Genomic DNA, 13,700 nt, shown 5'->3' on the forward strand with positions numbered 1-13,700 from the left:
CTCTACTAGGTAACTGCATACCCTGCAATAATGCATTTCATTTCTAAAGAAGGCAAATATTGGCTTTCTAAGTGGCAATCACACAAATTCAGAGATTAATTCTCTGTAACACTTTTAAATGTAGATATGAGTTTTGTTTTTTAAAGGGAATGTACCAACCTCAAGTCTACCCACATTACAAACTAGGGAATAAATGTGTCTAAAGGAAAAGTGATCCAGTGGCTAAACCTGTTTCACAACTAGATTCACACCCTAGGCCAGTGGCACATTAAGACATCAACTGCAAACTCCCTATTATGTTGGTCTGGCCAACTTCTGACAATCCCATTTAATGCTATCAAGGGTCCAAATAAACTCTCTCACACATACAAAATTCCACACAAACGTCAGCAAACACAGAATGATTGTTTTTCATTCTGACACACAACCTGACCTATGACCCATTCACGGTACAATTGTAATTGGACTACAAGTCTTTTGGTCGCTGTCTTTTTGTCCATTTATTTATCTTCCATCCTAGTTTTCCATGTGTTCCATGCCTCCGTGGCGTGGGCGTGGCTGTAAAGCATCTTGGCAATCTGATTGGCTGCTTGGCTTCTGTTCGGTGGGAGGTGAAGTGGGCGGGATGGTGGGCATGGTTTGGTGACAATGATGGGCAAGATGAAGTGCCGGGGATGAGGAGCAGAGGTCATGAACTTTGACCTCATGCTTTTTTAGGGGGAGGGGCCAGTTTGATAATCTCATCTTCTGACGGTTGGCGAATGATATCTACAACATAGAAGAGAGACACAAAGAGAACTCTGTTACAGACAACATTACGCATGACAAATCATAAGTAGTAACTAATCCACATAACATTATTAACCCTGTAAATCCAGCCATATGAAATAAGCCTGGAAAAATGTTAGAAAAATTTATAAAATTAAAAAAGAACCTTTATATAAAATATTAAAACAACAACAAAAATGCATATGTTATGCATCTGGCTTTTATGCCTAGTGGGTGTTGCATCTGGTATTGGCACTATGGGGAATGCCTTCAGTGTAAACGGTGTCTAAGGGATGTGTAAACAAAAGCCAATAATCATTGGCAGACAGCAGTCCATGACTTCACATGCAAAAGGGTGTTTGAGTTCACATCATCAACTCTATGGTCTGAGGGAGATACGCAGGCAGGCCTGAGGTGTGTCAACGAGATGCAGCATCTTGTTTCCCTCTCAGGGAACCGGGCTGCATACGCACTCAAAGACGTTTTCTTTCAAAGTGGAATGTAAAGAAACAGGTCATTTTAGCTCATAAGGAATTATTAATTAATTTTATATGTAATTTTGAAAGAGTCACTTATTTTACGGCCGAACAAATGAATCATCCCGCGCTCAAATGAATGAGCAATAACTATCAACTCTGTAGTGGATATTAATGTCCCAAACCATAGCAAAAACACTATTTATTAGCACAGTAACAATATAAGCAGTTTAAGACACTAAATTCTTAATGACATAACCAAAGACACTTCTCTTTAAATACAAACAAGCCTTTGATTATTCTAACACATATTAATACCTAACACATAAACACACGCACACACATCGCACAAGTTGCCGAAAGATAGAAAGTGAGGAAAGATTGAGTTTTAAGAGAGTGAAATACTGAAATCCAAAATTTCTAGCAATATGTACTTTATAAGACCTGACCTGAACAAACCATAAATCATTAGGTGGGGTTCAGATTCAGTAAAATTAGTGAATTTAATTAAAAAGTCTAATAATATTTAAATTATACAAAAAATAAAATAAGAAATGAATAATTATTTAAAAAAAAAGTCATTTTCGATTTCTGTTTTGGGCCAATTAAGTGCATCCAGAATTTTCGGTTTTCAGTGCATCCCTAATAATAAGAATACAATACATTTTACACAGATTTAATCCATAATTTAAGAAATGAGAAATCATTCACACACATATTAAACAAGACACACCTCCAATAAAGCATTAAATAGTTATAATAATTGCATGAATTATGTCTAATCTAAGCATAATAATCACATAGGCTGTAGACATGATATAGAATTATGCAGTTTAACGATGTTTGACTATAAGTCCGTCTAGCATTATTTTGGGATGATCTGATGCATTTTGATATTTAAAGATAGTCTCTGTGGATTTAGAGAGGATTTCAGTCCTGCGTTTTAGAGATCAAACAGAGGTCTTCATAAAGAAGGTCTGTTCTAGATCTCTTTCTTGGGAATCAGCCCCCTTTGGCATTAACTCATGGTTCCCATTCAGTCGGTCACGTTCGACGTACGTCGGACAGACCGACGAATAGGAATCTCGCTAGAGAGGCCAATCTACTTCGAGTGTAACTAAAACGAGCCAATGCACATTGGCATGCAATCATATGCATCAGCTGCTCGCCTCGCAGCGCGGGTATATAATGAGCAGCAGGTGCGTTGCATCTTCAGCTTTTCGCTTCGGAGCCGAACGGTGTTTGTTCCTGTTCTCTGCAAGCGAGTGTCTGCTAGAAGACGAGTCAAGCTTTTTGGTTGAACTTCTCTTTTTTTCCGAGTGCGGGCGAACAGCACAGCAGCGGGGTCGAAGTCCTCTCTTTGTCTGTTTTTGTTTCGTTTGCCGTTTTTGAGCAAATAGCTGTTTGACAGCGTCAGAAGGCTGTTCTCACGGCCGGTACGGTGCGCTTTTGAGCGCTGAAAAGCCGTTTTTACGGCTGGTAAGAGTGAGCGCCTTCAAGGAGAGAGAAAGCACATGACAGGCTGCATACAATCCCTGTCTGTGTTGCGGTGGCCGTTCCCCTGCGTGCTTCAGCACTTCTAAAAGAGTAAAGTCCCTGAAAGAGCTTACACAAGTAGATTCGCGTCTTTTTAAAGACGACATCCTACTTGTGTTTCTGGATGCGATCGTTCCTGTCCTCACTGACGGCCACGATCACCGTTTCGCATGTCTGGGCGCGTGCTGAAATGATGTTCGTGGGTGTTCATGTTTTCATATGAGAACATGATCACGTCGACACGCCGGTCGTGACTCTTCTTTCTCCGGGAAGCTTGAGTCCCCTCTGTTGTTGGCCAGCTGCCGCTTGTGTGTAAAAGCACAGCCGCGGGTCTGCCCGACACTCTGGGAGACCGCGGAGATCAGCGAGAGCAAACCTCTCGCTCCTCTGCGTGTCGTGTGCCGTCGAGCTGCCGGGCTGCAGCGCGTGTTGTCACGGCAACCCAGCGCTCGCTCGGCGCTCTAGATGCGCGGTTCCCTTGCGTAATCTCCATTGTAGCGCCCTCTCTGGTGCACCAGAAGAGGTCTACTTTGCTGATATGGCTTGGGTGACATGAGGTTGAGGGGTTCCTTCGGGGAACCAACCCCCTAGGGCCCCTCCCTCTCTAGCGCATTGCAAGCTGTGCAGTTTCTGGATTGGATTGCTGGTCCTTTTCATAGGGGAACCTAGCATTTCATTCAGAGCTCCAGCTGAGGGACAGACGTCGATTGCAGCATCAGAGAGAGTGCTGTTATGCTCTGGAAATGAGGGTGACGCTGCCCACTGTAATGGTGTGTGCTTATGCTGACTCAGATTCAGAGTTTACAGCCATGCTTTCCTGGGTCTTCCAGATGTGCATGGAAAACTTGGCAGTATGGGGGTATATTGGTGCCATAAATATGGAATGCCAAAGGTGCCAATCTGCATAAGTTTTTCCTCTCTCACTACCCTCTTGGATGGGGTGGCTGTACACAGACCACACCCACCCTGCATGTGAGGCCAAGGCACTCTTTTTGCATGAGGGTAGTTCTGTGCTGGGGTTGAGCTGCACTTGTTGACTAACCGTGATCAAAGTCACGGCGCAGGCCCTCAGCCAGACGATGTCCACCTCCGTGGTCCAGAAGTGCCCCCTGGCTTACCTTGTGAGGTGTGAGAGGTTGTCAAGCTAAATGCTTTCTCAATGCTCCCATCTTACGAGGTGGCCTTTCGGTGACACTGTCGAGGACTGAGCCCAGCGGTTCTCCTCAGTTAGTAGCGGATCGGGGAGCTTCCCATGACAAACCATTGAGTTCCTCTTGGGCCGCCCCTCAGTCTGCTCGTCGCCAAGGGTGTCGTCCCCTGCAAGAAACCCCGGCCCAGCAGGCTCTGCTGTATCCATTGCGGGGAGATGACGCCTCCCGTCTCTGCAGCTGTTTAACTGGTTGGTGAGAATCACCCCTGAGACGGGCGACCCAGAGATGGGTGGGGCTGCTCTTCCACCCCTGGAGGAGGGCCAGGTGGTAAATCCTTTATTGGGTTTGTTTCTGTTCCGCCACTGACCCAAGAGGCAGCGGTACCCAAATTTTAAAGAGCAGTTCCTCTATTTCCAGGTCTGAAGAGGGTTTGGAGAGCAGTGGGAGGAGAAAAACCTCACCACTCTCATCCCCCTCTTCTGTCGCCAGCGGACAGCAGCGAGCAGCGGGCAGCCAAAGCCTCGACTGCTCCCTCTGTCCATCCATGGAGCCAGGTAAGTGTTGCCTAGCTCACTGTGACGCCGCTTCGGGCCGCCTCACAAAGAGAGCCCCCCGAGCCGCGTCCGTGTGTTCCACCTCGCTGCCCTGCTGCGGGTACACCGGTGGTCCCTTTGGTCCTGCTTGTACGGTCTCTGCGAGCCGGGTTAGCGCTCCCCAGTCCGTCTCGCTGGCTCCTTCGGACCATCAGGGTCGGCTTGCGATTCAGTTCGCCCGGCTTCCCCCCCCCAAGTTCAGGGACGTCCTCTTCACTACAGTGAAAGATGCCGATGCCCCTGTCCTGCGTGCGGAGATCGCAGTCCTACTGGCGAAGGACGCGATAGAGCCGGTCCCTCCAGCCGATTTGAGGTCGGGGTTCTACAGCCCCTACTTCATTGTACCCAAGAAAAGCGGTGGGTTACGACTGATCTTGGACCTGCGAGTTTTGAATCGGAGCCTCCACAAGCTACCATTCAAAATGCTCACGCAGAAACGCATTTTCGAGTGCATCCGTCCCCGAGATTGGTTTGCAGCGATTGACCTGAAGGACGCGTACTTCCATGTTTCAATTCTTCCGCGACACAGGCCATTCCTGAGATTCGCGTTCGAAGGTCGAGCATATCATTACAGAGTCCTACCCTTCGGGCTGGCCCTGTCTCCCCGCGTCTTCACGAAAGTCGTGGAGGGAGCCCTTGTTCCCATGAGAGAACAGGGTGTTCGCATTCTCAACTATCTCGACGACTGGCTCATTCTAGCACAGTCCCGGAATCAGTTGTGCAAACACAGGGATTTGGTGCTCAGACACCTCAGCCAGTTGGGGCTTCAGGTCAACTGGGAAAAGAGCAAACTCGCCCCGGTGCAGAGGATCTCTTTTCTCGGTATGGAGTTGGATTCGGTCGAGCAGATAGCACGCCTCACAGAGGAATGTGCTCGGTCAGTGTTGAACTGCCTGAATGCATTCAATGGCAGGACAGCGGTCTCACTGAAGTTCAGGGCAAGCATGTACTGGTCCGTATGGACAACACTGCGACCGTTGCGTACATCAACCGTCAAGGTGGTCAACGCTCCCGTCGCATGTCGCAACTCGCCCGCCATCTCCTCCTGTGGAGTCGGAAGCATCTGAGGTCGCTTCGCGCCATTAATGTCTCCGGTGTGCTCAACCGGGTGGCCGACGAGCTATCACGAGCTGCGCTGCCAGGAGAGTGGCGACTCCACCCCCAGGTGGTTCAGCTGATCTGGAGAGAATTCGGAGAGGCTCAGGTAGACCTGTTTGCTTCACCAGAAACCTCCCACTGCCAATTGTTTTACTCTCTGACCGAGGGGACACTCGGGACAGATGCACTGGCTTCGGGGCCTGCGCAAATATGCATTTCCCCCAGTGAGCCTACTTGCACAGACCCTGTGCAAAGTCAGGGAGGACGAGGAGCAGGTCTTGTTAGTTGCGCCTTACTGGCCCAACCGGACCTGGTTCCCAGAACTCTCACTCCTCGCGACAGCCCCTCCCTGGCCCATCCCTCTGAGGGAAGACCTTCTTCCTCAGAGACGGGGCACTCTTTGGCACCCGCGTCCAGACCTCTGGAAACTCCATGTCTGGTCCCTTGGACGGGATGCGGAGGTTCTAGGTGACTTACCCCCTGAGGTACTTAACACCATCACTTCGGCACGTGCACTGTCTACGAGACGTGCTTACGCCTCAAAGTGGAACCTGTTCGTCGAGTGGTGCTCTTCTCGCCAGGAAGACCCCTGAAGATGCTCGACCAGAGTCGTGCTTTCCTTCTTGCAGTAGGGTTGGAGCGTAGGCTGTCCCCCCTCCACCCTCAAAGTCCATACTGCTGCTATATCCGCTTACCACGACCACTTAGATGGCAAATCTGTTGGTCAGCACGACCTGGTCATCAGGTTCCTTAGGGGGGCGAGACGGTTAAATCCTTCTCGTCCCCTCTCCATACCCTCTTGGGACCTCACTCTGGTGCTGAGAGCACTTCAGATTGCTCCCTTTGAGCCTTTGCTGTCAGCAGACTTAAAGATTCTGTCTATGAAGACTTTGCTGCTGGTGGCATTGGCCTCCATCAAGAGGGTAGGGGACCTGCAGTCATTTTCGGTCGACGAATCGTGCCTGGAGTTCGGGCCGGGTGATAGCCACGTGGTACTAAGACCCCGGCCTGGCTATGTGCCCAAGGTTCCTACCACTCCCTTCAGGGACCAGGTGGTGAACCTGCAAGCGCTGCCCTCGGAGGAGGCAGACCCAGCCCTGGCTTTACTCTGTCCAGTCCGCGCTTTGCGACTGTACATAGACAGAACCAAAAGCCTCAGGACCTCAGACCAGCTCTTGTCTGTTATGGAGGCCAGCAGAAGGGAAAGGCTGTCTCCAAGCAGAGGATGGCCCACTGGATAGTGGATGCCATCGCCCTGGCTTACCAAGCTCAGGGCGTGCCCTGCCCGCTCAGGTTGCATGCTCACTCCACGAGAGGTGTCGCATCCTCCTGGGCGCTGGCTCGTGGCGCCTCGCTGACAGACATTTGTAGAGCTGTGGGCTGGGCGACACCTAACACGTTCGCTAGATACTATAGCCTTCGTGTCGAGCCGGTCTCCTCCCATGTTCTCGCCACAGGTCAGAGGCACGGAGAGGCCCCGGCTTAGTGTCGGCTTGCTGCGCTACATGCGCTTCTTTTCTCCAGAGAGTCCCTACAAGGCAGACCCTGTCGTGTTCTCCGATATCCCTTCGGCAGCCGACGTGGCGGAGCGTCTGGCGCCAGGCCTATACTCCGTTGTATCCTTGAGAACCGGGTTTAGGCTGGGTTCCATATGTGTGACCCTACGGGGATCCCATATGGTTGGTTCCACGGTTGCTCCTAAACGAAGCCCGTGTCTTTCCCTCTGGGAGAACCTACCCTTCATCGGGTTGGAGTCACCCCAGCTCTTCCATATGTAGCACAGCCCTACAGGGTTAGTCCATATGTACTTCTCCACATAACTCCTTCGGGGAAGGATGTGGCTTCCGCAGCGTTCCTTTCCCAGCGAAGGGTACGCTTTCCCAGCGTTATCCAATAGTCTCACTGAATGGGTTTTGGGGAACAGCAGTGATCGACTCTCTCTGTGTTAGCCCTGTCCCACCATCCTCAGGCAAGGGGGTTCAGGTGGCTTACAACAGAGCGCTGGAAGGGGGCAGATCCTGTGGCGCTTTGGTAGGGATTCCTATTCGTCGGTCTGTCCGACGTACGTCGAACGTGACCGACTGAATGGGAACGTCTCGGTTACAAAGGTAACCCTCGTTCCCTGAAGGAGGGAACGGAGACGTACGTCCCGTCGCCACAGTCGCTGTACCCCGCTGATGCTGCCGCCTATCCGGTTCGGCTCCTCAGCGAAAACCTGAAGATGCAACGCACCTGCTGCTCATTATATACCCGCGCTGCGAGGCGAGCAGCTGATGCATATGATTGCATGCCAATGTGCATTGGCTCGTTTTAGTTACACGAAGTAGATTGGCCTCTCTAGCGAGATTCCTATTCGTCGGTCTGTCCGACGTACGTCTCCGTTCCCTCCTTCAGGGAACGAGGGTTATCTTTGTAACCGAGACGTTTTCCTTGTGAAACTCAAGATGTGCCATCTCTGAACCCAACTGCCTGACCATCGACATGTTAATGGTTCTCTCTCTTGTTGCTATGGAGGAGTTTAGTTAGTCTGGCACCACATATGGCAGGATATTCTGATTTATATGACCCTGAGTGTTGATTTGGAATTCAGCTTTTTTTACAGTTTGAATGAGTAATTTCTGTCTGATTCGCTCTCAGTTCCTACAGGAACTCTGAAACAAAAGTTGGTGAGGGAGGTAAATGAAACAGGGCGACTCTTATGAATTGCCCATCATAGTTCCTTTCACCTTGCTCTACCAAGGGGCCTACCAAAGGGAGCATGCAAGGTGTTAAACATATTCTAAACCCTACTTTAAGACCTCAATGTAACTGGGGCTGCCAATAACCTGCCTTGAGTCAATGCACTATACCTAAAACCCAATATAGCTAGTGCTTCGTCTTTTTCTTTAGCACTAACCTATAGTTAGCAACAGATAACACAGACGTCCCACAAGCAAACTTTCTCTACTTATTAGCATTGTCGAACCAGGGCTATAGTAAAGCACCCATCCAAAGGTGAGCATAAATCCCTACTTCAAAACCAAACTGTAGTTGGGGAGGGAGGTAAGCGAAATAAAGGGAATCTATACTGCCCTACACAACTCCGTTCACCCTTCATCAACCCTCATGGAATCCCAGAGAGGTATATATCTCAAGAAAGTTGCTGACTTAGACCGTGGCAACTATAGCAACTACAGAATGACTGATGCACTGGTAGTGTGCTTAGTGGCACAGATGGCTAGATCTGTGGCTTGCAAAGCTTTTTTTTGACTGCCTCAGGTGATATTACCACTAAATGGATGGGTCAGGAGTAAGATGTAAGATGTTTGATGGAATTATTGGGTTTCAAATATTAAGCATTACAACATAACAGTAGCTACATATAATACATATTACTAGTACCATGAATGTGGACGAGTACTCTGAAGTCACTTCAGTGAAGTGATTGATCATTTGTGCGTATACATGATGTGTTCACTCTAGCTAGAACTAGCAAAGCAGCACAAACAGATACAGGATGCATTCACTCTAGAGAGAACACAAGAAAGATCACAAATAAATAGGAGACCGCTGCATCTTGAGACAGGCTTTTAAAATATCTATTTTAACTTGACATTGCACATTTAAAACACGACGCTGAGTGAATTACTCCCGTCAAGTCAAAATAGTGACAAAAATAGTCTGTGTGCTTATTATGACACCTACAGTAACCTGCAGGCAGTGCAAAAAGACAGGCTTTGATGTGTTTTCCATTCTGCAAATCTTCTGCAATATAGACCTGCTTTTCATTTTCTTCTTAAGAAAAAAGTTAAGATGTTCTAAAATAGATATTTGAGAACTTCTTAAGAATTTTTCAAGTATTGCACTTAGGAACATTCTTACAAACTTCTTAGAATTTATCTTAAGAATTTTCTTAACGTCTTTCTTAAAAATAATTTCATGAATCCAGCTACAAGAAAAAAGCCAAGCAAGAGGGAGCTCCCTCACTGCGGCAGGTCATCTTCAAGAGCTGAACGCGATCACTCCATTGGCAAGGCAGGAGCCTTCAAAGAGGACGCAGCACCAGGGAAGAGATAGCTAGTAGCTGCTCACACAAGTCTCTCCACATACAAATAATTTGAATACAAGGGAGAGACTATATGAGCTGAAGATAAACTCCTCCATTATCTTGACACCTCAATGTAGAGATATAGAAGGAATAAAAGGCTCAAAAACTTATATGCAGGACAGCTGAGGAGGCGGATTATTAATAACACCCACCTCAACTCTCTCTGTATCTAATTCCTCAGAATTAGACACATCACAATAATCGCTCAAGTTGAAGGCAGCAACAGAGTTGCTTCCTGAACCAACATGAAAACAACAGTGTTCCCCATAGCGCCAATACCAGACACAGCATTGAAGTTCCACTTTGTGAAGCGAAATGTAATTTGGTGCAGATCCTGACATTTATAAGGTTAAAAAGTAAGATGAAATTCTGAAGGCATGTAATGTAAATCAATGAGATCTTTATAACAGTATAGCAGACTACTTAAATAAAATTCATATAAATATCAGTTGTCACTCTATATCTCCTCTATAGTTTTAAAACATATAATGCAATGTTCTATAGTTTTAAAACATATAATGCAATGCAATACAATGATGACTGAAAGATGAACAAATAATGTTCCTCAAAAGCCAGATGGATCATATTTGATACTCACATTTTAACATGACTTTCCTAAAAAATGATGTATGGATAATCAAGAAAACTTCAGTTGCTTCAGTCCAGTCAAGTATTGCTAATAAAAATGTTATTCTTACATTTATTCTATAAAAATTAATTAAGATTTCACAGCAAAAACACACAACCTGAAGGTGGAATTTTTTTTTTACACTAATAAGCCTTGCTAAAAAACTAAAAATATAAATCAGACCAGAAAAGTCATGAAGTAGATTTTGTACAACAGGTTTTTCAGCTAAGTTTTGATAATTTTGATGATGCAGAGGCCTTATTTATTTATTTATTTATTTATTATCAAATATGATACAGTAGGCTTTATATGATTAAAGTAATGCAATCTGAGGTTCCTTTTGAGTAAATTACTGCCTACAAAGCCTATGTAGGCAGTAAGACTGTCACTCCTTCAGAAGTAAATAGGATGAAACAGGGAAATGTCAGAAATAATGCTGTGCTCTGTTGATTGTGTTTATATTTATGATGCAAAAGACAGAGACTGTTAAAGGGAAGTGATTTGTACCCTTGTATTTCTTTGCAGAGGGGATGCGTGTGAGTTTGGTGTCGATTTCATCGTCTTCAGAGATCTTTAGCACGGTTGTGCGGTACTCAATGACCCGGGTCAAGAGGTCAGGTCGCCGTGAGATTTCAAAGATGTGCTCAATGTAGGATAGGTCATCTGTGCAAGACAGACAAATCACAGAGATGTAATATAAAAAAGAACAAAAGCAAGAACATTTATCTGTACAAGAAATTCAATCATTATTTAATGGAATGAAAAAGTCTGTCATCAATCACTCAAACAATGTATTTTTTTTTTTTTTTTTTTTTTGAAAATAGAATGATTGAGTTTATTCAAACATGGTGACTCAAAATGTGTCACACCCTTGTGAAAAAGAAGTGTACGTGTATTAATTGTATTGAATGTGTACTTGTAGTGTAGTCAAATCTTAAAACTTTTCAAAAAAAAAAAAACTGCACTTGCAGATAATATAAAATTAATTAAATTAAGTAAGTAAGTAAATTATATTTATAAAGCACATTTAAACATAGCAGAGCTATCCAAAGTGCTGAACAGAGTGAGGAAACAAAATGAAATTAAAACAGAAATAAAACAGAGCAAAAAAACAAACAAAACAGACAATAAACAGAATCAAAATAATATTAAAATATTAAAATGCTATGGAGTAGAGATATGTTTTCAATTTTGATTTAAAAATGGTAATCAAAGGTGCAAGGCAGATGTCCAAAGGCAATTGGTTCCATAGATGGGGGCGGCAATGGAAAAAGCTCTATCTCCCTTAGTTTTTAGACAGGTGCGAGGAATAGATAATAGAGCCCTGCCTGAAGATCTTAAAAGTCTGGAGGATGACAGAGGTAAAAAAAGATCTTTAAAATAAAATGGAGCTTGCTCATTAAGAGCTTTAAAAACAAACAACAGAATTTTAAACTGAATTCTAAAATGGATCGGGAGCCAATGAAGCTAAGTAATCTAAGTGTGAGGTAATAAAAGCATGAATTACCTACCGTCTTGGAATGACAAAAACGATTTAAGTTTGGAAATAGTCCGCAATTGATCAAAACTGTTCTTGACAACTGAATTAATTTGTTTGGATAAAGTCCAGGATGACACCAAGGTTCCTTACCTGGGAGGAAACTGAGGGGAAATGATTACCCAGCTCCTTTATTAGACAACTCCTTATTTTTGGGGGTCCAAAAACAATCAGTTCCATTTTGTCCTTATTAAGTTGGAGAAAGTTATTTGATAGCCAGATCTTAATGTCTTGGATACATTCCAATAAAGGTTGTATAGAGTCGCCAGATTTTAAAGGCAAGTACAGCTGTGTATCATCAGCATAAAAACGAAATAAAACATTATGTTTCTTAATGATGTCACCCAGTGGTCGCATATACAAGTTAAAAAGAAGTGGACCTAAAATAGAGCCTTGAGGTACTCCACTAATAATAGGAGCAGAAGATGAAGAGAACTTACCTAACTCTACAGAAAAAGGTAGGTATCTTTAAGATATGAATTTAACCACTGTAAGGGCGTACCCTTGATACCGAATAAATGATCTAGATGCTAAATAAGGACATTATGGTCTACAGTATCAAAGGCAGCCGCAAGATCAAGTAGGATCAATACGGCATTTTTGCCGGCATCAACTGCGACTAAAATGTCATTGAACACTTTTAGCAACGCAGACTCTGTGCTATGATGGGCAGTGAAACCAGATTGAAAAGGTTCTAATAACTTGGCTGCATTTAAAAAACAGGATTAATTGAGGCTGCACAACTTTTTCTAAAAGTTTAGATAAAAATGATAGCTTAGAGACAGGCCAATAATTATTACAACAACCCTCATCCAAACCTTGTTTTTTAAGGGCTGAACAACTGCATGCTTAAAACTATTCGGGATCACCCCAGTGTCCAGAAATGAATGAATTAAAACTCGGACACTGGGGCCAATTATAGAAAAAATTGCTTTTATAATCTCTGTGTGAATAACATTGAGTGAGTTGGTAGTTGTCTTCAGCTTGTTAACCAGATCAGAGAGTTCCATTAATGCCCACTGTGCTATGCCAAATCTGTCCTGTCCTAGTGTGAAACTGTCCAGGCACAGCTTAGGACAAGAGGTCCTGTGCGCCTGGCATGGAAGGAAGATGCAGACTACAAAATCTTATGAACATATGTGAAGTAGCCCAGCCCACTGCATCACATATTTCTTGCAGGGATACCCAAGAGCAGAGCTTTAGAAGACGCCATGCTTCTAGCTGAATGAGCACCTGGTAGGCCAAAGAATTTGCCTCGACAATTCGATTGCTGATTGTTTGTTTGGAGGCCGGGGAGACCTCTGAACATACAATTGTAAGGCCCTAAAAGGGCAGAATAAATGAAGTCTCTCATCATCCACGACACATGCGGTAGAGGATGGAAGGCCTGAAGAATGGTAGACCTAGCCACATTAGACCTAGACATCTTAGATCTAGGGTGTAAGATAGCTTTCACCCTCCCAGGAGTAAATTCCAAGCAGGGAGGGGAAATAGAAAGAGCTTGAAGGTCCCCAACTCTCTTGAGGAATGTAATGGCCAGCAAAAAAGCTATCTTTAACATGAGAATTTTCTCGGATGCTGACTCAAGCGGTTTGAAAGGGGCCAGGGATAACTCTTTGAGAACCACGGCCAGATCCCAGGCTGAGACTTTGGTATGAGTCGCAGGCCTCATCCTCCATGTCCCACGGAGAAACCATACGACCAACTGGTGCCTCCCCAGAGGTCCATCACTTAAGGGAGCATGGAAAGCTGCAATTGCTGCCATGTACACCTATATAAGCATGGATGGGGTAAGAGCAGCGATCCTGAAGGAACTTCAGCACTGA

The 13,700-nt window shown here is 45.2% G+C and overlaps 1 protein-coding gene across 1 annotated transcript in view; it reads right to left on the minus strand.

The window, feature by feature from the left end:
- Positions 1-561: 561 nt before the first annotated feature.
- Positions 562-13,700, minus strand: part of LOC137030014 (astrocytic phosphoprotein PEA-15) — a 62,300-nt gene continuing 49,161 nt past the window's right edge. The window contains exons 3-4 of the mRNA XM_067399927.1: positions 10,845-11,000; positions 562-768 (exon numbers count right to left, since the gene is read on the minus strand). Coding sequence (XP_067256028.1) covers positions 704-768; positions 10,845-11,000 — 221 coding nt within the window. The 3' untranslated portion in view covers positions 562-703. The remainder of the gene's footprint in view (positions 769-10,844; positions 11,001-13,700) is intronic.

This window comes from Chanodichthys erythropterus, chromosome 11 (genome assembly GCF_024489055.1).
Source record: "Chanodichthys erythropterus isolate Z2021 chromosome 11, ASM2448905v1, whole genome shotgun sequence".
Classification (NCBI taxonomy): domain Eukaryota; kingdom Metazoa; phylum Chordata; class Actinopteri; order Cypriniformes; family Xenocyprididae; genus Chanodichthys; species Chanodichthys erythropterus.